Source organism: Diabrotica virgifera, chromosome 9, assembly GCF_917563875.1.
Source record: "Diabrotica virgifera virgifera chromosome 9, PGI_DIABVI_V3a".
Classification (NCBI taxonomy): domain Eukaryota; kingdom Metazoa; phylum Arthropoda; class Insecta; order Coleoptera; family Chrysomelidae; genus Diabrotica; species Diabrotica virgifera.
In genome coordinates, this window is record NC_065451.1 from 139,120,664 (window position 1) to 139,148,531 (window position 27,868).

Sequence of the window (27,868 nt, forward strand, 5' to 3'; positions counted from 1 at the left end):
GACATGATGCTGTAATTGATTTTCATACGTCATTGTATTATATTAGTCAAATCCAGTTATTTTAGGTGCTGTGCGCCACGATTGGACCAATAGGAGCGAAGATACGTAAATAAGGCCCTTTTGACATATTGTTGTATTTGATTTTTCTGTGTCATTGTATTCTGTTCATTAAACCCTACCATTTGAGCTGCTGTACGTCACAATTGGACCAATAGGACTAGATATACATAACTAGGGCCCTTTTGACTTGTTGCTGTATTTGATTTTTCTGTGTCATTGTATTTTATTTGTCAAGTCCTATTATTTGAGATGCTGTACGTCACGATTGGTCTTATAGGACCGAAGATACGCGACTAAGGCCCTTTTGACATGAGGTTGTATTTGATTTTTCTCTCATTGTATTCTGTTTGTCAAATCCTATCATTTGAGGTGCTATACATCACGATTGGACCAACAGGACCGAAGATACATAACTAAGGCCCTTTTGACATATTGCTTGTTTGATTTTTCTGTGTCATTGTCTTCTATGATGTCTAAGGCATATCTCTGATATGCCCTATTTTTAAATTGGACTTCGTAAGTCCTAGGTTTTCACCCACAAGCTTTTATTTGACACCTCATTTGTCATTCTACCCGGTATAATGGCGGAGGAGTTATATTGGCGGTCGTACGGACCGACAGAAAGAGTACCCAGCTCAAATATCTCACCTTTAGTACCATCCTTGGATTATAAGCTTTCATTTGACACCTCATTTATTATTATAGCTGGTATAATGATAGAGGAGTTACATTCGCGGTCGGACGGACCCACCGACAGACCGCCTAGGTCAAATATCTCACCTTTAGTACCATCCTTGTATTACCAGCTTACATTTGACACCTTATTTGTCATTCTACCTGGTATAATGACGGAGAAGTTATATTCGCGGTCGTACGGACCGACAGAAAGATTGTCTAGGCCAAATATCTCACTTTTAGTACCATCCTTGGATTATAAGCTTTCATTTGACACCTTATTTATCATTCTACTTGGTATAAAGACGCAGAAGTTATAGTCGCGGTCGTACGGACCGGCGGAAAGACAGCTTAGGTCAAATCGCTCACCTGTAGTACCATCATTGGATTATCAGCTTTCATTTGACACCTCATTTGTCATTCTACTTGGTATAAAGACGCAGAAGTTATAGTCGCGGTCGTACGGACCGGCGGAAAGACAGCCTAGGTCAAATCGCTCACCTGTAGTACTATCATTGGATTATCAGCTTTCATTTGACACCTCATTTGTCATTCTACCTGGTATAACGACGGAGGGGTTATATGCGCGGTCGTACGGACCGACGGAAAGACAGCCTGGGTCAAATATCTCACCTTTAGTACCATCCTTGGAATATAAGCTTTCATTTGACACCTCATTTGTCATTCTACCTGGTATAATGACGGAGAATTTATATTCGCGGTCGTACGGACCGACAGAAAGATTGCCTAGGCCAAATATCTCACCTTTAGTACCATCCTTGGATTATAAGCTTTCATTTGACACCTCATTTATCATTCTACCTGGTATAATGATTGAGGAGTTATACTCGCGGTCGGACGGACCGACGGACAGACCATGTAGGTCAAATATCTCACCTTTAGTACCATCCTTGGAATATCAGCCTTCATTTGACACCTCATTTCTCATTCTACATGGTATAATGACGGAGGAGTTATATTCCCGGTCGTACGGACCGTCGGAAAGACAGCCTAGGTCAAATATCTCACCTTTATTACCATCCTTGGAATATAAGCTTTCATTTGACACCTCATTTGTCATTCTACCTGGTATAATGATGGAGGAGTTATATTGGCGGTCGGAGGGACCGGCGCACAGATCGCCTAAGTTAAATATCTCACCTTTAGTACCATCCTTGTATTATAAGCTTTCTTTTGACACCTCATTTGTCATTCTACCTGGTATAATGACGGAGGAGTTATATTCGCGGTCGGAGGGACCGACGGAAAGACAGCCTAGGTCAAATATCTCACCTTTAGTACCATCCTAGGATTATCAGCTTTCATTTGACACCTCATTTGTCATTCTACCTGGTATAATGACGGATAAGTTATATTCGCGGTCGGAGGGACCGAGTCACAGACCGCCTAAGTCAAATATCTCACCTTTAGTACCATCCTTGTATTATAAGCTTTCTTTTGACACCTCATTTGTCATTCTACCTGGTATAATGACGGAGGAGTTATATTTGCGGTCGGAGGGACCGACGGAAAGACAGCTTAGGTCAAATATCTCACCGTTAGTACCATCCTTGGATTATATGCTTTCATTTGACACCTCATTTGTCATTCTACCTGGTATAATGATGGAGGAGTTATATTCGCGGTCGTAAAGACCGACGGACAGACCGCCAAGGCCAAATATCTCACCTTTAGTACCATCCTTGGATTATCAGCTTTCATTTGATACCTCATTTGTCATTCTAGCTGGTATATTGACGGAGGAGTTGTGGTTACAGACAGACGGACAGACGGACGTGGATAATACAAAGTTTTCACATTTTTTCAAAATTGGGTGAAAACAATAAAACATGATGCCAGACTGATTTCTTTATGAAAATAATATATACATTCTCAAATTGTCTATTTTTCGTTGTGAATAATATTGTATTCAACAGTGATGCCAAATTTCTGATGCCAAAATGATTGATAATGAAAGTGGGATATACGTTTTCATGTATATAACGGCAGCGACAAAACGGTAAAACACTGAACTAAATGTATATAATATTTTCACTGTACGATCATTTTGGACTCAAACATTTTATGGAATAAACTTATATAACTTAGTAAGAGGTAAACAAGGAAAGCTGATATATTAAAGTAACATCAAGGAATCAAATCTCTAACTACCGAGCTGATTAGACTTCTGGTAGCAAGTACAGGAATAAAGTTATTAAGGTAGTGTAAAGTGGCATCGATATACAGATGCCACTTTGCAAGACGATGCCAAATCGATGGTAAATGCATAATGTATCGATGCCAAATTGATAGTAGGATGTATATATATATATATATATATATATATATATATATATATTTATATATGTTAGATCACTGATCACGTATTTGACTTTTTAAAAAAAGATTTTATTTGTTACACAATAAGTTTACATAATAGTACAAAGTTAAATTAATTTAAAATGACTACAATAACTGGACTGGTCGAAGTTGCAGCTAAGAGTGGTCCCGGCATCTGAAAATGGTAATTTATAGGTTTGGTATAAAGTGCTGAATCGCTGTTCCCATGAATGTTGGCCAACCGTTCGTACAAAGTTCCTCTGCTGCTTGCTCAGCGGTTTCTGTGGGAATGGTATGATGAAATATGAAGTCGGCGAACTTAGGCTAGTTCAAGGTTAATATTTTCTCATATAACAACTCCCCTTATTAGTGAAAAGTCAATGCCATTGCTTTGACTTTTACAGAGAAATTGGTGTTTCTGCTTCTTCTTCGCTTTCTTGTTGGACATTGGGTCTTCTTCTGAAGGAGGTTAAGCTTTGAAGTTTTTGTCTAATGGAATTCCTGCGTGGTGCTGAAGTTGGAGGCTGATCCTGGGACAAGGAGATTGCAATTTTTGGGAATATTTTGGTTCGATATTTACAGCAAAGGTATAAGATAACTAGGATGATAATCAGGGATAAGGTAGATATGGTGAATAAGGGTAAATGTTCCTCGATGAATGATTGGCTCATGATATGGTCCAGTTCTTCTGAATATTGGTCCAATTTGTGTTGTGCAATATTTAAGTCATCTACGTTGATCTTACTGAGTTTTAGCGGTTTCAATTTTGATAGGTGACTCTTTGTCTCAAAATGGTCACAGCATCTGTAGGGTACGTTAACTGGGTGACTTCTATACGTAATATTTGTATATTTCTCGATTTGGTCTTTGGCATGAATTCTGGTACTGCCAATGAATGCAATACATTCGGGAATTAATCTTAAGATTGAATTTGTTTTGATTATTCGTGTAGTGACATCTTTTCTTGCACATTTGATTGTTACTGGTAATGGATCGGAAATGGTTAGCAACCATAAATTTCGGTCAATTTCTTGAACGTTGTAACCTTGTGCCAAGAGCATGGACATCTGGCAAGTTTTTGGCAAGTTGCTGAGAGGTTTCAAAAGCTGGGCTTCGCATATAGCATCGGTGTCTATGGGGTACGGAAGAATGTCTGTACACATTCTTTGGTTTTGACTGATTTGATTGCATTTTTCGGTGTCCATGGGTAAGACATATGAAATTGAATCATCATCTCGCGCTATGTATTTATGAACAGTTGAAAGTATATGGTGAAAACCAGTTTGATTATCTAATATTGGTATTGAATATAGTTGATACAAAGTGAAGATTTCGGGATCAACTAACGGAATTTCGAGAACGAAAACAATTTTTGAATCGAGCTGATAGCTTGTAGTTTTATTATGTCAATATACTGAGCTATATTTGACATATAAGTGGGTAGAGGCAAAACGTTATTTTGTAATGACTGTGAGATTTCTTTTAATGCTTCCATTAAGTCTATGGGCGAAATAATAGAACTATGTAAAATTTGCAGGCGAGAGAATGTGATAGAATTTAGTATATCATTTAAATAATTTTCTAAAAATACGTAGCTTTCCATTAAGGACTCACATAAATCTAGTATTTGTAATTGTGCTTGGTAAAAGGAGATGTCATTATTAATGTCCAGAAGTGTAGTCTCTATAGTTTTTAAGTCGTTGTTAAAGGTTTCTTCGTCTATTTGCAATTTTTGAATAGAAGTGTTGAAAGTTTTTATAATTGAAGTGGTAACAGATATTTGATTTTTTAAGAGATTTTCAATTTGTGTTTCATCGGAGTTTATCTTATTTATACATTTATTAAAGTATTCGCCGTCAGAGGCGTCCAAATTTCCAGTAATGGATTTCCATATTGTTCCAATACCATTTACTAAACCGCGTTTTACGCGTTTATTATAAGGTACTGTGTCAGAGGTTATTTCTTTATATTTTAAGTTAACGGAGTTTGAGATTTGTTTTAGCAGACTAACATGTGTCTGTACTTCGGCTTGAAAGGCAAGTTTTCTCGGTGTATCCACGTTAATAAATTTTTCTAATAGGTTTTCCAAAATTTTGTCATTGTTGGATATTGTAGTTTTGATAGGCAATAATTCTTTGTAAACAAGTAAAGTCCATTTGTCGTTAGATATTCGTATAGTTCCTTTTTCATGGAAAAATATTCCAATTGTGTTATTAATGGGAGTGAGGAGAATTTGGGATTGGACGATAGAAAGGAGTCCATAGAATCTGTAAAGGAAAATTATTCAAAATAAGGTTTTAGTCTGTCAAAATTTACTTTAGAAGTTTGGTTAGTTTTGGGATTTAGGATAATTGCGGAATTTGTAAAAATTTCTTGAATTTCGAAAGGTCCATTAAAAAGATTTTCCGATTTTGATTTAATCTGGGATTCTTTTACGTAGACTTTATCACCAATTTTAAAATCAGGTCTTTGTGCTGAAATATTTTCGTCAAATCTTACTTTCGCCTTTTCTTTCTGTCTCTCTGTTTTTGCTCTGGCTACTTTGTAAAAATATTCCATGCGATTATTCAGGTCTCGAATATATTTACTCATTAGTGTTTTTTGATTGTATAGAGTTTCTGGTGGTCGGCCTGCAGTGTGCCCAAATATAAGTTCATATGGTGTAAAACCGTGTTTTATTTTTTGTGTTGTTATAGCATATTATTGCATAAGGAAGTATAGTGAAGGGATGATCGTTTGGGTTTTCGGCTTGATTTGCTCTAATCATTTCTGAGAGTGTGGCATGAAATCTCTCTACGGATCCATTAGATTGTGGATGGTTAACACTAGAAAATGTTAGTTTGATGTCGTATAATTCGCATAGGTCTTTGATTATAGCATTCTCGAATTCTCGACCGCAGTCGCAATGAATTCTTAATGGTGTTCCATAGTGTTGAAAGAAGAGTAAAAGTGTCTTGGCTACTGTTACTGCTCTTTTGTCTTCTAAAGGATAGGCTTGTGTGAATTTTGTCAGTTCGTCACGAATAGTTAATGCATAATTTCTAGTTGGGTATTCGAATATGTCCATATTGATTCTTTCGAATGGTGTTTTTGGAGTTTCTGTTATGACTAGTGGTCCACTTAAGTTTTTTCTACAAATTTTAACTTTTTGGCAAATTTCACATGCTTTTACAAATTTCTCTACATCTTTTGTTAAATTTTTCCAATTATATTTTTGTTTTATTCTTCTGACAGTTTCGTTTATTCCACGGTGTAAATTATTTTTACCACAATGGTAATGATCTAAAATTTGAGGGATTTCGTCTACGCTGGCTGTTTTAATTATATTTTGACAGATTCTTAATTTTAATTCTTTGTCAGCAAAAATATAAGAAAATATCTCTAGAATAGGTAGTTCGAGATTATTTTCGACACAATATATTTTTGATTCATCGAATTGATCTTTATTTGCAAAAAGTACAAGAAACAGGTGTGATATTACTCGTTCGGGATCAAAAGGTAATGGTATAATAAAATATTTTCGATCTTTTACTGTTTTGCTGTGTACAATATTAATTCTTCTGTTACTATATTCCATGTTTTCTTCGAATATGTCATTCATTATTTTCTCGTGAAGTTCTTCAAGTTTATTTTGCCAGAAAAAGGTAACAATATTTTTGTTAGATTTGTCTAATAAGTCCGTATTCGATATTTCAACTTTAGAATAATCGATTATCGACTTAGTTCTATAAAGTTCGATAAACTTGTCAAGTTCTTCGGACATTTTTTCTATATCTTCTTCATCGTTGTCTTCCTCGTTTTCTTGTGTGTCCGTGTCGTCTTCATTCGATGCATGTAATGTGATTTTCGATTGAAAGTTTGCACAATCCTTAAAATGGTTAATCTTAGTCCTTGAGAGGGCATCAGCGTTTCTGTTTATTTTTCCTGCACGATGTTCTATTTTATAATTGTATTCTTCGAGTTTTAGGCGCCAACGCGCTAATCGGCTTCCGGGATCTTTTATCGAGAAAAGCCATGTAAGGGGTCGATGATCGGTAATAAGTGTGAATTTTCGGCCAAAAAGGTATGGTCTAAAATGTTTGACTGCCCACACAATAGCTAGTAATTCTCTCTCTATGGTTGAATATTTTGTTTCTGCACCGCATAACGTTCTGGTGGCATAAGCTATGGGTAAATCTTTTCCTATTGGGCCTTGTGATAGAACGGCTCCAATTGCGAATGCACTAGCGTCAGTTGTTAGTAAAAATGGTTCCTCAAAATTCGGATATATAAGTATTGGATCTGATGTTAGAATATTTTTGAGTTCGTTAAAGGCTTCTTTGCATTCAGAATTAAAGATAAAAGGTACGTCTTTCTGGAGTAGTTTCGTAAGTGGTTTAGAAATTTTTGCAAAATTTGGAATAAATCTTCTGTAGTAACCGGCTAAGCCTAAAAATGATTTTATTTCTTTGGTGTTCTTTGGTTCCGGGAAGTTTTTGATGCAAGAAATTTTAGCTGGATTTGTTTTAACACCATTTTCTGTTACAAGGTGGCCCAAATATGCCACTTCTTTTCTTAAAAATTCGCATTTGTCTGGTTGTATTTTTAAATTTGCTTTTCGTAACCTTTTAAAAACTTCTGTTAGTCGTGACATGTGATCATGGATAGTGGGTGAGTAGATAATTATGTCATCCATGTATACTAGGCATCTTTCGTTTTGTATTCCCAAGAGGATGTTGTCCATTACTCTTTGGAAAGTAGATGGAGCATTCATTAGTCCGAATGGCATGCGGACAAATTCATAATGCCCATTTTCGACGGAAAAGGCCGTTTTCTGGATGTCTTGTGGCTCTATTTCAATCTGGTGAAATCCAGACGCTAAATCTAGTGTTGTGAAGTATTGGCATCTTCCTAATTGGTCTAATAGTTCTGATATTTGTGGTAGAGGATAACGGTCTTGTACTGTCAGTTCGTTAAGCTTGCGATAATCAATAACAACTCGCCATTTTTGTTTCCCTGAGGCATCCAGTTTCTTCGGTACAACCCAGACTGGACTCGAATATGGCGACACGCTTTTCTGGATTATTCCTTCTTCTAACATTTTATTAATTTGCGTCTTTACCTCTTCCTTATGTATTTGAGGATATCTATAGGATTTAGTGAAGATAGGTTTAGCGTTGTTTGTATCGATTTTGTGCTTGATTTCGTTTGTGAAAGTCAATTTGTCGCCTTCGACATAAAATATATCTGCATATTCAGTACAGATATCTAAAATCAGTTCTTGTTCTTCGCAATTTAGGTGATCAATTCTTAGTTGTTCTTTAATTATTCTTGTTCTATCTACTACGGGTTCTCCAAAATCATTTCCGTTGTAGGCTAGGATTGTCTCCGAATTTTTGAAAGGTTCAATTGAAATGTCTGAAAATTCGATTGTCTTCGGCATAGCATTAGCATTTAGGACGGAAGTTAAGAATTCTCCATTTTCGTCTACATGGACTAATGCATGAGGTAATCTAACTTTTTCTATTTCTTGAGCTGATAATATGGCATCTGTATTTGATAAGTTGCATTTTAGTCTGCATATTTGTTCGGTCCGGCTGTCAATGGTAATTATGTTTTTTCCTTTTATTCATTTTCTCTCCGGTCTTTCAAGATTGTTGTCTTGATCTCGGTTATTTACGATAGTGTATTTTTCATTCATAGGGCTTTGGTATTTTAAATTTGATTCCTGTTTAGAATCTGGTTTAATTTTTATTTTAGGTTCGTTTTGTCTTGTTTCCGTAGGGTGTGTCGGTGATATGTCTTTAGGAGGTGTGTTTGTATCGTGTCCTACCTTGTGAAGGGTGAGAGTTTTAAAATTTGTATGCAACTGTCGGGATTTGAGATCTATTACGCATTCATAATGATCTAGAAAGTCTAGGCCTATTATGCCATCGAAGTCAATGTCTAAATTGAAAATAAAGACTTTGTGGGGATTATCGTCAGTGAAAGGGATAAGGACAGATTCTGTTATTAACAATTTTTGATCGGTTATACCTTGGATAGTAACGTTTTCAGGAAATCTATTATGATAATTGCGTGCTGTGTTTTCTTTGAAAACAGTGATTCCAGCACCTGTGTCGATTAAAAGTTTAAAAGTATTGGTAGCATCGTTAATGTAATATAAATTTTTGGAACTCATGGTATGAAATGGGGTTACAGGAACCTTTGTTCGGGAAAATTGAGATCCGGATGAAAATTGTCTAAGTTGAGTGCCTGGATTTGTTCTTGGATATTCGTAATATCCGTTGAATGGTTCGTATGGTTGGGAGGATGATTTTGATTCTGAAGTGAAAGAAAATCCTGATAATTTTCTGTGTCGAGTGTGTTATTGGTTTCGTAAAAGTTATCTGTTTGTGGATTATTTTCTGTATAATAATCTGTTTCATAGTTTTCGTAGTTATCGGTATTATAATAATTATTATCTGTATAGTAATCGTCTGTATAATAGTTAGTCGTCATTTCATCAGGGTATTCATTTAGAACATGTGCCCTTTGAAAATTTGGGTTTCTTTGAATAACGGATGGACGATTTTGATTTTGATTTTGAGATGAAAAGGAAGGTCTCTGTTGGTTGAAATTTGGATTGTTGGAGGAATATTGATTCCTATTAGGGTTTTGATTGTTTTGATAGTTGTTAGGTCCATTATTATATTGGTTTTGATAACCGTTAGGCCTAGAAAAAGATTGATTTGGTTGTACGAAACGGGAAGAACGGCATTCAAAATTTTGATGACCTATTCGGCCACAATTTGTGCATTTTGTAAATTGAGACGAGGGTCTTCTCATTGGCTGAGAGGGTTTAGGAATAGTTGTCTTAGAATTGGATTTTTGTTCTTCAAAATATGACAATTGAAGTTCGCGTCGGATACGATTGCTTGCTTCAATGAGATCTTTAGGGTTACTAGCCCTAATAATTTGTCCTAGACGAGGTTCTAAACCGGTTAAAAGTGTGTTTAGGGCCATGGTATCGATTAAGTCACATTGGGCGGTTTTTTGTTCTGCGGATAAATCTGCAATTTGGATCGAGGCGTACATTTTTGCATTCAAAATTTGTAAGCGATTAAAGAAAGTTAGAGGAGATTCGTTAGATAGTTGTCTTAGTCTTTGTAAGTCTTGTATTAAGGAGGTCAGGTCTCTACTGTCTCCGAAATGTAGATTTAGTAATTGTTTTATTTCTTTATAAGAAAGTGGTTTTCTAGAATTAATTAGCTGTGCAGCTTTACCTTTGAGTTTATTTTTTATGTGAATCGTTAAAAGAACGCGCTGATCGCCTGTAGCCATCTTAATAGCACAGTCGCACGCATCTAAAAATGTTGAAAGAGAAATCGGATCGCCTTCAAATTCTGGGATAATGGAAAAAATTTCCGAAAGCTTATATGGTTCGATTTCTTGTTGAGTTTGGGAACGTGTCTCGGGCATTTTGCGGGATATTTTTAAACGAATATGAAAAAAAAGAAGTCTGGAGAAATATAAAATATCTGTATGTAAGGGAGAAAAAAAAATATGTAGTGGTATATAAAGGGCAAAATGTATCAATAAAAATAAAAATGTTATATAGAGACAAAATGTATCAATAAAAATATCAAGAGAAAATATACCAAAATATAGCAAGTAAAAATATGTCAATAAAATATGGTAGAAATATACCAAGTAATAAAAATATGTCAATAAAATATCAGTATAAAATAGTATAAAGAAAAATGTCAATATTAATACTTTCAAATATTAGATAATCAAATTGTATTTTATTTTTTTTATGTATCTTGATTAATAATTGACTTGCAGTATAGTCAATTTCGTAAATTATTAAAACAAAATTATTAACGAGATGATTCAAAATCCACTTACATAAAGAAGAACATCGGGACGCCTTGTTCTCTCTGCTCAGCTACCAGGGGCTTCACTAGGTGTTCCTTCCGTAGATCACAGGAGTGAGGTTGTTCGGAGATGCTTTCTTCTTTAAGTGTCGTCTTGTTCTCTCTGATCGGCTACCAGGGGCTTCACTGGGTGTTCCTTCCGTAGTTCACAGGAGTGAGGACTTCCGTAGATTCTTTGATCCGTTAAGGGATGAGAATCCGCCGCTGCCAGTGAGTATACACGTGTTCTAGCAACGTTAAACGGATCCTACTGACTGCGCCAATTGTTAGATCACTGATCACGTATTTGACTTTTTAAAAAAAGATTTTATTTGTTACACAATAAGTTTACATAATAGTACAAAGTTAAATTAATTTAAAATGACTACAATAACTGGACTGGTCGAAGTTGCAGCTAAGAGTGGTCCCGGCATCTGAAAATGGTAATTTATAGGTTTGGTATAAAGTGCTGAATCGCTGTTCCCATGAATGTTGGCCAACGGTTCGTACAAAGTTCCTCTGCTGCTTGCTCAGCGGTTTCTGTGGGAATGGTATGATGAAATATGAAGTCGGCGAACTTAGGCTAGTTCAAGGTTAATATTTTCTCATATAACATATATATATATATATATATATATATATATATATATATATATATATATATATATTTTCTCATATAACATATATATATATATATATATATATATATATATATATATATTGTAATGATATATTATTTTTGATATTTATAATGGATATTATTGTGAAATAGGGTTTTTGTCGCGGTTCTGAAAGAATTAGTTTGTTAAATAGTTTTTTATATGTTTTTATTATAATCTAAATTGAACATAAAATTGAATGTTTAAATGTGATAACAAAAAAAAATATAGAAATCTAAATTTGAAAAACAATAACTTTAACTTGAAAAACTTCCTACAATTAAATAAAACAAATTCCAGTACCTTATAATTACTGTCACTGAATGCCTTCTTATTAATATTTTATAAAATTTGAATTGTTGGATGGCTGAAAAATTAATGGATGTAAGACCAGGTCAATTGTCAGTGTCAAAACTGTCAAATAAAATATTTCTTTTCTTTCTTCTCAATTTTAATTCAACTTTCAACTCCAGGATCAGGAAACAGGATACTATTATTAATATATTGTTTCAAAAATTATTAATATTTACAATTATGGATACTTCACAAATTCTTCTTTATATTTCTAATAAATTATCCACACTATGCTGGTTCAAATTCAGGATACATAGTATTTTTATATATTAAAGGATACTTTACCAAATTATAAGTAAGTTTTCTTCAAATATTTATCTAATTTCTTTTCGATTATACCAAATTTATCATGTTTATGCTAAATTATTAATTTTCTGTTAATTTTCAAATCTTTTTCTCTATCAAATTTATAGCTTCATTTCTAATTTCTTGACTGCCTCCTCCTTTTTATCAAATTTTTATTCCAGAACATTCCAAACGAAAAACAAAAAACATTATGACAAATAGAAAACTTCAATTCCTTCTTTTTTAACATACTATGTCAAATTACTATGTCATCCACCATCCTATAGAGTTATTTTTGTTTTATTATTTATTTTAATTGATTTTAAGGCATTTCAGATCAGAATTATAACTTCTGTATAAAATTAACATCTTAAATGTTAAATATTATTATTTTAACCTATAATTATTGTTTGAAATGTCCATTTATCTATTTACATTATCTCAATTATTAAAAAAAAAACAAATATAAGTCCCTACATAAGGTTTTAATAAATTTCTTATGCTAATTTTGAATGTCCTCATATAAATGATATGATCTTTAATAATTTTTATACTATTCTATGATATATTTTCTATAAATTACATCAATAATCGCCATTTCAGTCCATTTTGGTTTCTAAACACTTTAATCGGATACTACGTTCTCCGATCTTCGACATACTCTGTTTTAGGACATAGTCATATCGTTACAATTACCCCAAAATAATGTTAAAAAAATTGAATGTAATTAAAATTTTTTCAAACATTAATTTTCCTTTATTCTATGCAAATTCTTAAATCTAATATTAATCTAATAAAATAACTCAAAAAAATTCATAAACAAACTAATACATTCATCCCATTCATCTGCTATCATCTAATACTCTTTTATGTAAAAAAATGCCTCATGACGTAACACAAATAACCTGACTACTAACTGTCACTCATGGAACATACTGAACATACCTTAAATTTATCTATGTCAAAATTGTCAATGTCAATTCAGATGCCATTTTGTGTTTAGTGTTTACATGTTTACATTTACATTTTGTATGTATTTACATCTTCTAATGCTTCTAATTACTGTATTTTTATATTTATATCAATGCAAATATGTGATATTTTAAAACCTATACCATTCTGTGTTTTTTTAAACGCTAGACTGTGTCGTTCTTAGCAGTTGGAATTACAAATTTTATACAGAAAATCTCTGGCAAACAATGTGATTTATAGTAAGTATTACATACTTTTGAAAGTTATTCAGTCTCATCATGATAATATTTGAAAATATCATTAATGTGGAATATGCCTCTAATTTTATTATCTGCATCCATCAACACATAACTATTTATTGCATTCTGATTTGTTATGATATAAGGGCCTTCAAATAAGGGTTGAAATTTTTTACATAGATTTTCTCTCAAATTTCCTCTTCTGAGATTTCTGACTAGTACTTGTTCTCCTCTTTGAAATGTTATTGGTTTCTTTATTTTTCGATTATGTTTTCTCACATATTTTTCAGCTTTCCTCATGATTCTTTGATTTACTTTTTGTAACACTGCTTCATACTTATCTTTATTATATTCACTAATCCATTTTCTGTTTCCTATATGTCCAAACATTAAATATTCTGGTATTTCTTCTGTATTTAAATTATGGGTATTATTTAAAAAATATTCTACTTCATGTACATGCTGCTCCCAAGTTAGATGATTTTCATAACATACAATCCTTAAATATTTAATTACTTCTTTAATATATCTTTCTGCTGGGTTTGCCTGTGGATGCCTTATACTTGTAAAATGCATCTTGATACCCTTTTTCTCACAAAATGTTCGAAGATTTTGGTTGTTAAAATAGGTAGCGTTATCAATGATACAATTTCTAAATGGTCCTATTTCTTCAGAAAATTGATTAATATATATCTTTAATGTTTTAACATTTGTTCTTGAGCATGGATATAGCTTAATAAATTTTGTATATAAATCAACTATCACTAGTATATGCTTTTTTCCTGTTGGACTGGGAATTAAATTTGAAATAAAATCCATGGAAACTGTGTTTAGTTTTTCATATGAAACATTAGACTTATATGTGTTTTTATTTTTGAAATTCTTTTCTTTATTTAATTGACATACATGACACTGTGTAGTGATTTCTTTTGCTATGCTCAGATCATTCTTTGTAAAATAATTATCCCTAAAGAGCATCCAAAGCTTTCTTGATCCTATATGCACGTAATTGTTATGTAAATCTTTCATTATTTCCTTGGTCAAACTTCTACTGATTACATATACTTCTATTCCATTGATTATTTTATAATACACCCCATCTTTACTAAGTTGCTTTTCCTTTTCCTCAAGATTGATTTGATCTCTCATTATCTGTTTTTTAGAGTATAACCCTGTGCTTTCTACTAATTGATTTATTCCAACTTTTAGTGTTCTTTGTCCATTTTGTGGTATATTTTCTAACCTTGACAAAGCATCTGCCACTATGTTTGATTTTCCTGAAATATATTTGATTTCAAAACTATATTCACTTAGTAGTAGGCTCCAACGGTGGACTCGACTGTTTCCATATTTGTTTTTTAATATAGATGTTAATGCTTGATGATCTGTTTCGATGGTAAAATCATTACCCAATAAATAAAATCTTAATTTTGTGACACAGTGTATGATACTTGCTAATTCTAATTCTGATACTGAGTACCCCTTTTCGTGTGGCTTTGTAATTCTTGAAATAAATTGTATCGGGTAATCTACTCCATTATATGTTTGTAATAATACCCCCGATAATCTCTCAATTGATGCATCTGTTCTTAACGTGAATGGTTTTGTATAGTCAGGATGGTATACTTGTAAATTTGTCAGAAAAATATTTTTTATTTCTTGGAATGCTAGTTCTCTCCTCTCGTTCCATTTCCATCGTACATCTTTTCTTAATAGTTCAAGTAATGGAATTTCTTTTTTACTTAGGTCTGGTATCATCCTTTTATAATAATTAACTATACCAATAAATCCTCTTAAAGTTCTTAAATTGTGTGGTGTTTTATATTCTTGAATAACCTGTATTCGTTCTGGATCCATCTCTATTCCTTTAGTGTTAAGTTTATATCCTAGATATATTACTTCTTTTTGAAAAAATTTACATTTTTCTTGATTTATTTTTAGTCCAACTTCATCTAATCTGTCAATTATAATTTTTAGGTGTTTTTTGTGATCCTCAGCCGTTTTAGAAAAAATTAATATATCATCAATGTAGTGAATTACAAAATGTTCATATTGATCCAATATATCATGAAGACATCTACATAAAGCACTGCAAGATGATTGAAGTCCAAATGGTACTACTTTGAACTGATAGACAACTCCATCTATCTGAAATCCTGTATACTGTCTACTTTTCCTTTCTAGGGGAATTAACCAGAAACTATGCCGCAAATCGATTTTTGTGAAAAAAGACATTCCTGTAATTCTTCCTAATATTCCATCTATACTCATTGGTGCTTCAAATTGCTTTTCGGTGATATTGTTAATATTCCTTGCATCTAGACATAATCTGATTTCACCTGATGCTTTACGTACTACTACTATTGGGTTTATAAAACGTGTATCTGCCTTTTCAATGATGCCATCTTTTAGCATGTTCTTAATTTCTCTGTTTACTTCTTCTCTATATTTATATGGTATTGGGTATGATTTTATTTTAAAGTCTTTTTCTTCCTTAACCTTTATACTATGGGTATAATTTTGTGCAATTCTATTTTCTTTATTGATAAGCCCCTTGTGTTGCTGCAATATGGAAACGACTATTAATTTATATTGTTCAGGGCAACTTAAACTTTCTGTAACTTCTTCTTCTTTACAAATAAAATTATTTTTCATTATAAAATCATTAGTCCTTCCTTCCAATTTTACGCACTCCGCTCCGTAGGCATCCTTCTGCTCAAATTTACCATTCCTTAAATATTCATTATAATTATTATTCTTTTTAATATTATTGGACATTTCCCTATCATAATACATTTTCTCTTCATCAACATAATTATTTTCTTGTAATATTATACCATCAACTCTTATTCCTTGTTCCACCTCTTCTCTCTCCATAAACCCTATTTGTTGCCCTTCCAAAGTTACCATTTTTTCTTCAAAATCTATCTTTACTTTATACTTTTCCAGTTCGTCATTTCCCATTAAAACGTCAACACATAAGTCCTTGACAATAAATCCTTGCATACTAATTTGTTTATTAAGAATATCAATTTTAAAATTAACCAGTCTATTAATTTCTCCCAGCTTCTTATTATTTGCACCTATTATTTTAATTTTTGGAACCTTGATTATATCTGTTAATTTTAATGTATTAAAAATAAAATTTTCCGAGACTAGAGTACTTTCTGAACCAGTATCAATCATAACCTTAATCATGCTATTTTGGGCCATAGCATTTATATAAATTAAATTAATAGATTCAAAATTTTTATATTCATCTAAAGAAATAAATTCCGAAGGTTTTTCATAATGACAATGGCCCAACTTGAAATTCAGAAAGTCCTCTACATAAAATTTGGATTATTAGGATTGTCAGATTGTGTCTGATCATTTGGATCTAATTCTCGATGTCTTTCACTGCTTTCACTTCTACTATTCATATTTTCTTGCCATGTACTATTCCGTTGACTGTCTTCGCAGCTCTGACCCCTTACATAATTTACCTGTCTGTTGTAATTATATCTTTGTGCATTTCTCCTGGTGTTAAAGTCTTGCCTATTATAATTATTATTATTATTAAAATTCTCTCTATTACCTTGTCTCTCTTGTCTATTATCATTAGTATTATTATTAAAATTCTCTCTATTACCTTGTCTCTCATAACTAGTATTATTGTTGTTATTAAAATTTTGAGAATTACTACCATACCTATTATTGTTATATGATTGTCTATTTTTACTATTATTACTTGTAATATAACCTCTTTGTACTCTTTGAATAAAGTTAATAAAACTGTCTACTGTTTGAATGTTTTGTACTGTGACTGTTTGCACAACGTCCGCATCAAAGTGTCTAGAAACATTCAAAACTGTTTCGTCTTCTCTAAGAGGTGGTTCTAAATATTTTGCAACAGTTATTAATTTTAAAGCATAATCTACCATATTTAAACTTAAATTGCGATTATACTTTCCAAAATATAAAACTTCCCTAAATCTAGCTTGTTCTAATTCACCCCAATAATAATTTAAGAATTTATTTTCAAATGTTTGCAGATTATCTAAATCGTTTTCAATGCTGGCAAACCAGGTTGCTGCATTGTCACTTAATGTCATTCTAATATAATCTTTTATATCATTAATATTATTCACTGATCTTAGTTTATGTTTTAAACTATTTATGTATACTCTAGGATGTAAATTTTTTATGTTACCAGAGAATTTTATACATGTCTCATTTGTTAAATTCAAGTAAGGTCTCCCTATGTCTCTTATTTGTGAAATGTCTTCTATTCTCTGTTCTACATTCCTTATTTGATGGTTGTTTGTTTGGATATTTTGTAGCATATCATCTAATTTTTCTTCAGTTTTTCTCCTTTCTTCGTAAATTTTTGCTTCTAAGTTATATTTTTGGATTTCTATGTTCCGTTCCATATCTATATTATTATCTTTAATAATCATATTTATTTCTTTCCTTTCATTTTCTATTATTTTCTTGTAGTCATTACGTATATCTTTTATTTCACTTGCTAGTTTTTTCTCTAAAGCATCAAATTTTTCATCCATCTGTTTTTCTAATCGTTTCACAATTTTAGCATTATTTTCTTCCATTTTTCTGGAATGCTCTTCCAATTTTTGTTCCATTTTTTTCATATCTTCTTTGATTTCTTTAGAATTCTCTTCCATGTTATATTCCATTTTTTTCATATCTTCTTTGATTTCTTTAGACTTCTCTTCCATGTTATATTCCATTTTTTTCATATCTTTTTTGATTTCTTTAGAATTTTCTTCCAGTTTTTTGTTGATCTGCATCATTAAAGACATCAATGCTGTCATATTGACATTTTCCTCTCGTTCTTGTGTTATTCCTGTTGTCTCTTGTAGAACTTGAGCTACACTCTGCTCTTGTTCCGCCTGCTGAGTTTCTCCGTCCACTTCCACATTTTCTTCCACTTCCACATCTTCTTCGTTCTTTTTGTTTCTTAAACCTTTCCTTCCTTGAGACATATTTGAGATCTTACTTGTTAAAATCCAATTTAAAATAAAATTTAAAATTGATTCTAATCAAAATTATTTCAATTATATGAGAGCATTTATTTTAACAAACTAATTCTTTTAATTAGGAGGTCCTACGTTGCGACGCCAAATTTGTAATGATATATTATTTTTGATATTTATAATGGATATTATTGTGAAATAGGGTTTTTGTCGCGGTTCTGAAAGAATTAGTTTGTTAAATAGTTTTTTATATGTTTTTATTATAATCTAAATTGAACATAAAATTGAATGTTTAAATGTGATAACAAAAAAAAATATAGAAATCTAAATTTGAAAAACAATAACTTTAACTTGAAAAACTTCCTACAATTAAATAAAACAAATTCCAGTACCTTATAATTACTGTCACTGAATGCCTTCTTATTAATATTTTATAAAATTTGAATTGTTGGATGGCTGAAAAATTAATGGATGTAAGACCAGGTCAATTGTCAGTGTCAAAACTGTCAAATAAAATATTTCTTTTCTTTCTTCTCAATTTTAATTCAACTTTCAACTCCAGGATCAGGAAACAGGATACTATTATTAATATATTGTTTCAAAAATTATTAATATTTACAATTATGGATACTTCACAAATTCTTCTTTATATTTCTAATAAATTATCCACACTATGCTGGTTCAAATTCAGGATACATAGTATTTTTATATATTAAAGGATACTTTACCAAATTATAAGTAAGTTTTCTTCAAATATTTATCTAATTTCTTTTCGATTATACCAAATTTATCATGTTTATGCTAAATTATTATATTTTCTGTTAATTTTCAAATCTTTTTCTCTATCAAATTTATAGCTTCATTTCTAATTTCTTGACTGCCTCCTCCTTTTTATCAAATTTTTATTCCAGAACATTCCAAACGAAAAACAAAAAACATTATGACAAATAGAAAACTTCAATTCCTTCTTTTTTAACATACTATGTCAAATTACTATGTCATCCACCATCCTATAGAGTTATTTTTGTTTTATTATTTATTTTAATTGATTTTAAGGCATTTCAGATCAGAATTATAACTTCTGTATAAAATTAACATCTTAAATGTTAAATATTATTATTTTAACCTATAATTATTGTTTGAAATGTCCATTTATCTATTTACATTATCTCAATTATTAAAAAAAAACAAATATAAGCCCCTACATAAGGTTTTAATAAATTTCTTATGCTAATTTTGAATGTCCTCATATAAATGATATGATCTTTAATAATTTTTATACTATTCTATGATATATTTTCTATAAATTACATCAATAATCGCCATTTCAGTCCATTTTGGTTTCTAAACACTTTAATCGGATACTACGTTCTCCGATCTTCGACATACTCTGTTTTAGGACATAGTCATATCGTTACAATATATATATATATATATATATTGATACATGTATCCATGTGACTTCCAAAGTAGATACTCGTAATACGTTGTCACTTCATATATACCGTTATGACTTCCGATTTCGGAAGTCACAACGTTTTGCCTATATTTTTACGAATTTGGATACTAAATGGTATCAGAACGCTTATATTAAAAATTTCGCCGGAAGTCATATCGTATCTCACATACTCATAAGATCAGATTTTAGTTCGACGGTATATCTCCAGCGCTAGTGTCGCTCCCGTACTACTATACAGGTTATGTACACAACGCGTAGCGTCTTCCGTATACCACACCGCTCGATGTGACTTCCGTTTTTTGGCAACCCTGTGTAACGGTTTCCAGACATTCATTTGTTCTAGATTCGCGGTCCTAATCGTACTTAGTATTTTGTGTGCCTTTTGTTTTTTAAACATGAATAATAGCAGATCTGCTTTACTTTTAAAGTTAGCCTTAAACGAAGGTACAATAAGTGATTATAATATATCTCTATAATTATATATTATCTGTACTTATTTTAATCTATAATATTTTACCTATACATTTTTTTACTTCCTTTTTTACAATGAACTTCTAATTCAATCTACACTCACCGGCACGAAAAACGGGCACCTCAAAAAATGGGTAATTTTTGATGTCTCGTATCTCCCAAACCTGTTGGCCGATTTAAGTAATTTTTAATATGTTATAGCCTTATTCTTTAACAATATCGCTATAATAATATTGTTGATAGACAGGTAAATTTTCATTGTATACCGGGTGTACCAATCAAACTGGGTTTTTTTTCTCAATTTTCACAACACCCTGTGGAATATTCTAGCCTTAATAAAATATTGAAATTAAAACCCGACTATAGCTCCAGGTTTTCTTAACATTCTGTTTTTTATTCATTCGCTTACGTTGGATAATGAAAAAGTTAGGGACTCTAACAACTAGCCATGTTCTTTATCGATACAGGGTGTTTCTAAATAAGTGCGACAAACTTTAAGGAGTAATTCTGCATAAAAAATAATGATCGTTTGGCAAAAGAATTTTACATTTGCAAGCATTTGCGGACATAGCTTTATCAAGTAAACGATCATTATACCCCTTAAAGTTTGTCGCACTTATTTAGAAACACCATGTATTGATAAAGAACATGGCTACTTGTTAAGTCGCTAACTGTTTTATTATCCAACATAAGCGAATGAATAAAAAAACAGAATGTTAAGAAAACCTGGGGCTATAGTTAGGTTTTAATTTCAATATTGTATAAAGGCTAGAATATTCCACAGGGTGTTGTGAAAATTGAGAAAAAAACCCAGTTTGATTGGTACGCCCGGTATACAATGATAATTTACCTGTCTAGAAGCAATATTATTACAGCGATATTGTTAAAGAATAAGGCTATAACATATTAAAAAAATACTTAAATCGGACAATAGGTTTAGGAGATACGAGCCATCAAAAACGACCCATTTTTTGGGGTGCCTGTTTTCGTGCCGGTGAATGTATCTATTAAATAATCTAAATTATTTTAAAAAATCTTATTAAAAGCTTAAATACAATAAATGTAGGTAAATGTTCTCATTTAACGAAATTTCCGAAAATTGCGTATTTTTTTGACCCAAGTAGGCTGAAAAATCGATTTTATAGTTATTGTTATTTCGAAAGTAATAAAACGTGTAAAAAATTAAATGTACAATTACAATTGAATGGAATTAAATACACGAAAAAATGAATCAAGAGCGATAAAAAGTTTAAAGTAATAAATTATAGTATTAATATGAAATACAGTAAACTCTCTCTTAATGGGGTAGGCGCAGTCTCGGTCCAATGCTATGTAAATGCATTCATTTACATAGCATCATCAAAATACATAACATCAAACAAAAAGTTTCTTTTGAATGAAATATTCGAAATTAAAAATTACACTAACTTTTCTCTTGTTTTTTCATCCCGTTATCTTATTAAAATAAACATTATATAAGTTTTCAGGGAACTTCGGCCCTCGGTAATGTATTCTTCCATTCTGCGTTTAAATTTTTCAAAAATACTTATTAGTTTTCTAAGAATTCGAAAAAAATTAGTGCATTTAATTAGCATTGAACCAAGATTTTGCGCTTATCTCTTAACGAACACCTCTATACGAACGGTATTTAAAACAAAACTCATTTGCCGATATTGAACCTGTACTCTTCATAGGTAAAAATACAAATATTTTAGAATACAAAACTACATATTATTATATTTTATTATTTCAAATTAATACAGAGATGTCGACGAGTGATATTTGATATCACTTTATCAGCAGTAGGTAATAAAAATCTGTGTAGGTCATTAAAACAAATGTGACACCCTAAGGTTGCTCTAATAATATTTAACATTGATATGTTGTATGTTGTGACTAAAAATTTGAACGGAAATGTCTGCTTGAACATATTCCAATACCCAATAAAAATTTTATTTTCTTAAAAAAAAAAACGTTTTGGATTCAAGGGCGACTTGACTGTATGCTAAAACAATAATTAATATACAAACAAAACAAATATTCTGATTCGTTTTTTACGATCTTATCGAAATAGTATTATAGTTCATTAACGGATTTGCTTCAAATTTTAAACAACGGATTGACGTGAAATTTAGAATACACATAGGTAACATGTCAAAGAAAAAAAGTGAAAAGAAAACTTTGTCCTGGGGGTGAGTTTCTCCTCTTCTCGGAGGTGAAAAATATACGTTCAAAATAAGTTCGGAAAAAGATAAACTGACTAATTCTAAGCAACTTTTGTTATATAGAATTTTTTCACTAAGTTAATACTTTTTGAGTTATTTGCGCGAAAATATGTCAATTTTTCAAGAAAAAAACACTTTTATACGGTTTTTTGCCAATAACTCAAAAAGTAAGTATGTTATCGGGAAAACCATTAAAAATATAGCTTATAAAGTAACAAAATTGATGTACGTATGAACTTTTAGAATCAGTAGAAGCAAAGTTGTAGCTAATGTAAAACAGGAAACAGGTTCATATTCGTCAAATTTAAAAACGAATGATTTCACGTGAAATAACCGAAAAATGATAGCAACCAAAAAATGATGCACTGTTCTGAGAAAACTTATTACAACTTTTTTAAAGTTTTAAAAAAATCTTTTTTATGTTTTCTAAAAAAGTTCTAAACATACGCTCAAAATAAAGTAGGTCCTATTTTTGTTAAAAAAATCCGAAAAATCACCACCTAATTGAAATCTCAAATGAAATTAATACTTACCGCTTCACAAGTTATATACTTAACTTATGTAATATTTATATGATCTGTAATTTCATCGGCTTAAAGGCTTATTTTTGAAAAAAATTGGTTAAGTAATTTTTTTTTTATTTTGAAAAAAATTTAGGTTTTGCCTTTCTGAATATTTAGGGTTATGTGTTTTTCTTTGAGACAAATATTGGTTAAGATATGGCTGTTCAAAATTGGCATACACAGTTGGTTAGTGACTAGTTTAATCCCTTTCAATTGCATCCCCTTCAAAAATAAGAACTTTGAACTGATGAAGCTTACAGATCATATTTATAAACAATACATACACAGTAAATCAACTTGTGAAGTGGTGACAATTAATTTCATTTAGGATGCTAATTAGGGGGTGAATTTCATGGTTTTTACAAAAAAAAGGATCTTCATTTTGAGCGTAACTTCCTTCCTTAATTTAATGCTAAAAACTTTCTTAACCTTTTTTTTTAAACACTAGAAAAAAGTTGTAATGAGTGTTCCCCAAAAAGTGCTTTAGTTTTTGACAGTTCACGTTGAAATATTCAATTTGGAATTTGGCGTGTATGAACCTATTTTTTATTAGTTACAACTCTTATTTTACTGGGTCTAGGGATCTCATACATAAGTACACCATTTTTTTCACTTTTTTATGGGCTATATTTTTCCTAAGAATGGTTTTTTTGATAAAATACTTACTTTTTGAGTTAATTGCAAAAAAACGTTAAAATGAGTTTTTTTTGTTGAAAAATGAACATGATTAGTCGCAAATAACTCGAAAAAAGTGAAAACATGCTATAGAACAAAAGTTGCGTAGAATTAGTTAGATAATCAATTTCCGGACTTATTTTGAACGTATATTTTTTCATCCCGAGACGAGGTGAAAGTCACCTCCATGGCAAAAGCACACATCGGCACAATATCAATTTTCTTCCTTGACATGTTACCTATGTGTATGCCAAATTTCATGTCAGCGGTTTCACAAATTTCAAAACCCACAAATTTCAAAATTTATGGGTTTTGCAATATTTTACCGTCAGCGAACGGACTACTAGTAGAGGATCCGATATAAGGCTGATCTGCATCGATCTATTTAATGGATAACAATAATTATTGGATATGCAATTTAGTATGTTAACAATTATAAAAAACAAGGGGTGCATGATCTAATTTTCTTCTGACTATAATTAATTAATAATTAATAAATGACTTTTATCTACTCTATATCATACTATGTATAAGTTTTTAGTTTGTGAAAACTGTCATTATAGATAGCAGTGCGTGAAGGGTTTAGTTTAAAGTGTGCGTAAAGTAACAGTGTATTTTAAATGGGATTTACTTTTTCGCACTGTTTTTGACACACTTTTATATAATCAAATATCCTTAACTTTCGCGTTATCATGGTGATGACATAGTGAGCATAAATTACAAAAAAAAATTTGACAGTTTTGTGGTTTGAAAGAAATAAGAATTTCTAAATGTCAAAGTTATAAAAATTGTAGAATAGAAATGAATTCCAGTGACGAAGAGTTACAGTTTTTTTTATTTGTTTATCGTAGATAAAATATTGTATGAAACTGTGCGTGAAGTACTTTTTGCGAACTTACGCGATGTATAGCACTCGCTCCGTTGTCGCTCATGCTCTAAACATCGCGTGCGTTCGCAAAAAGCATACTTCACGAACTGTTTCATAAATAACTATTTTCATAAATTAAAAAAAAAGTTTCGACCCGGGTAGATATTATTCCAGATTTTCAGATTTCAGCACAGTGTTAGATGGTTGAGGCATATATGGAGAGCAGGTAGAGCAACAACTATAAACTCAATTTTTACAATGGAAACCCGGAGCTAGAAGGAGGCGCGGAGGAACTAGAATAAATAGTTACACGAAGTAAAGGAAGATTTACATAGGGCAGGAATTAGAGACTAGCAGAAACAGACAGGATAGAAAGAAATGGAGAAACACAATCAATAGTATCGAGTAGCAGACTGGGACTAATCTGCTTGAAAAAGATCTAGATAGCTTTTTAGCGGCTCATCCCCACCTGGGGTATTTAGCCATTTAATTTTCTTATTACATATTATTACTGGTACATCAAAAATTAAAAGGACGGTGTCTGTCATAAAATGTAAAATTCAAAATTTAATCAAGAAAAATAATAAATATTAAAATTTTCTATAAGTTCAAATTTATTTATTAACATTTTTGATATAACTTTCATAAATAAATGACTTACTATTAACACTTTTTTAATTAATTTCAATAAATCCATTTTACAGCAATAATAAAATATTAGTATTTGTAAAATAAATATCAATCATATCATAAATAACACAGGTTTACAAAAAAAAACTAAATTTCGGATTATTTGACGAAACCGTATGACAAGGGGGTTTTTGGGGTGACTGATTACGAATCCGGGGTCCGCTCACCTCTATCACGTCCAGTAAAGGTCATTTCAAGGTAGAATCAAGATAAATCGACAGTCGCTCTGAAAATGTATATTAGGAGGTTTTTGGGGTCGCTGAAGACGAATCCAGAGTCCGCTGACCTCTATCACGTCTAGTTCAAGGTCATTTTATGGTCAAATCAACATAAATCGACACAATCGCTCTGAAAATATATACTGGGGGCTTTTGGGGTCGCTGATCATAAAAACTGCGGTCCGTTGAGCTCTACCACGTCATGTAAAGGTCATTTCAAGGTCAAATCAGGACGTGTCCACAAAATTGATTTGACTTTGAAGTTACCTTTAGCTAACGTGGTTGTGCTCAAGGGACCCCAGTTTTGTGATCAGCGACCCCAAAAACACCCTAATATGCTTTTTCAGAGCGATTCTGTCGATTTATCTTGATTTGACCTCGAAATGACCTTCAGCTAGACGTGATAGAGGTCAGCGGATCCCGGTAAGTATTAACTTATAATAATTCTTTTTATTTATGCGCCTTAGTTCAATTTGCAAAGATGGGTTTTGTCGGAATGAACACGTTCGTCAGCTAATCTAATCACCCTACCTATTCTCTTCTCCGAAGGGTTTGAACATAATAATGCAAGACAACTTTCTAGGTAAAATGTTTATTGCTAAGTACTAATAAATACTTATGCAAATTACACCGTAATTTTCCTGGATGGCGAAATCCTTCAGGTAGATGACACCCTCGAGGTATTAGTTAGTCTTGAGTACTACTCCGGAGTGAAAATACGTGTTAAACCTATATTTTTTTTATCGTTTATTTCGTGTTATTTTCATTGTTATAACAAAATTATCAGAGTATTGTTTTATTTGCGCGCATTTGCGCGTATTATTTGACGTAATGATAATTGAAACAGCCATAGAGCAATTCAATTTAACAAATACAACTATTGTTGTAGGTGAAGATGTAGACTTGCTCGTATTACTCACTGGTAGAACTCCAATCGAAAAAACAATCTTTTTTTTTTAAACCTGGAAAAGCTCAACACCAATCGGAAATATATGCATCGAAAAGTTTATCTACTTTTGCAAAATGTCAAAATCATATACTAGTTTTACACGCAATAACTGGCTGTGATACGACATCTGCATTTTTCAGGAGGGGTAAAACGACTGTTTTCTAAAATGTTTGAAAAACAAGATTTACTTGAATGTGCTGAAGTTTTTAAAAAAACTAATTTAACTCCACAAGAAGTTATTTCCAACGGAATTAGCTTTCTTCTCTCTATGTATGGAGCGCCTAAGCAAACTACGTGCTTAGATAAGTTTCGATAGGCATGTTTTTTTAAAAGTACTCGAAACAAAAAACAAGTGCAGTTATCTTGTCTTCCTTCAACCTCAGAGGCTGCTCATCAACATCTTTTTCGGGTATATCACCAAGTTCAAGTGTGGGTTGGGTATCAGCTAGATCCAAAAGGCTGGGGATGGAAATTAGTCGACAGTTCATTAGACCCAATTCAAACTTTACTCCCCCCTGCGCCGGAAAAACTCCTGAACACAATTTTTTGCAACTGTAAAAAGGGATGTAGCGCTAAATGGGGTTGCAAAAAAGTTGGACTGTTTTGTTCGGTAGCATGTACTAATTGTCAAAACCGGTTGTGCTCCAATGTTGAATCACCAACAATTGAGGATTCATTTGATTCTATCGAGGAGCCATGCGATGTGTCATTATTGGGACAATTTACTTGCACCCAGGATGAACAAAAAGAAGAAGAAGAAGAACAAGAAGAAGAACTAGAAGATGAGGAAGAGGAAGAAGAACAATGAGAAGAAGAACAAGGGAAGCAGAAGTATTACAAAATTATGAACCAGTTTGATAAATTTCACTTTTTTTAATTTATACCGCTTTATATAAAGTTTATTCATTTTTAACCCTTGCCAATATCAATTATTAAATAGCTTTAAATTAAACAGAATCATAACAGATCCGTGGAGTAGGCCTACTGGGGAAACCACGTTAAAAAAAACGCGCTAAGTACACTACCTCAAAGGTGGTGTGGAAACGTGTGCGCATATTATGACGATGTCGGGATAGTATCGCGAGAATTTCAGTGCCACCGTTGCATTTGGTTGTCTTTTTAAAGACAGATCACATGCTATGATTTTTTGTGGCGGATATTCTTGAGTTGGGATTGATTTCATGTAATCGAATGAACTATCTTTTAGTAAAGTCGTCCCACGAACGCAACTCATCAATATTGGCAATATCATTTTAAAGTCGTCTACTTTAAAATGTATAATACGTGTCTGAATTGCCGATATAAATGAGTCA

At 31.9% G+C, this 27,868-nt stretch overlaps 1 protein-coding gene across 1 annotated transcript; it reads right to left on the reverse strand.

Moving 5' to 3' along the window:
• Positions 1-16,787: 16,787 nt before the first annotated feature.
• On the reverse strand, positions 16,788-18,446 carry LOC126891449 (GATA zinc finger domain-containing protein 4-like). The gene is made up of 2 exons (XM_050660625.1): positions 17,948-18,446; positions 16,788-17,875 (listed from the first exon to the last, which is right to left on the reverse strand). The coding sequence occupies exons 1-2, from the start codon at positions 18,444-18,446 to the stop codon at positions 16,788-16,790; spliced, it is 1,587 nt and encodes a 528-aa protein (XP_050516582.1).
• Positions 18,447-27,868: the final 9,422 nt, after the last annotated feature.

Bases quoted from the DNA above. Each gene is read 5' to 3' on its own strand.
- LOC126891449 (XM_050660625.1), bottom strand. From the start codon at position 18,446: ATGTCTCAAGGAAGGAAAGGTTTAAGAAACAAAAAGAACGAAGAAGAT. The intron at 17,876-17,947 runs GTAATGACTACA...ATAATAATATAG, and splicing joins AAGTGAAATAAAAGATATAC to ATATGGAACGGAACATAGAA.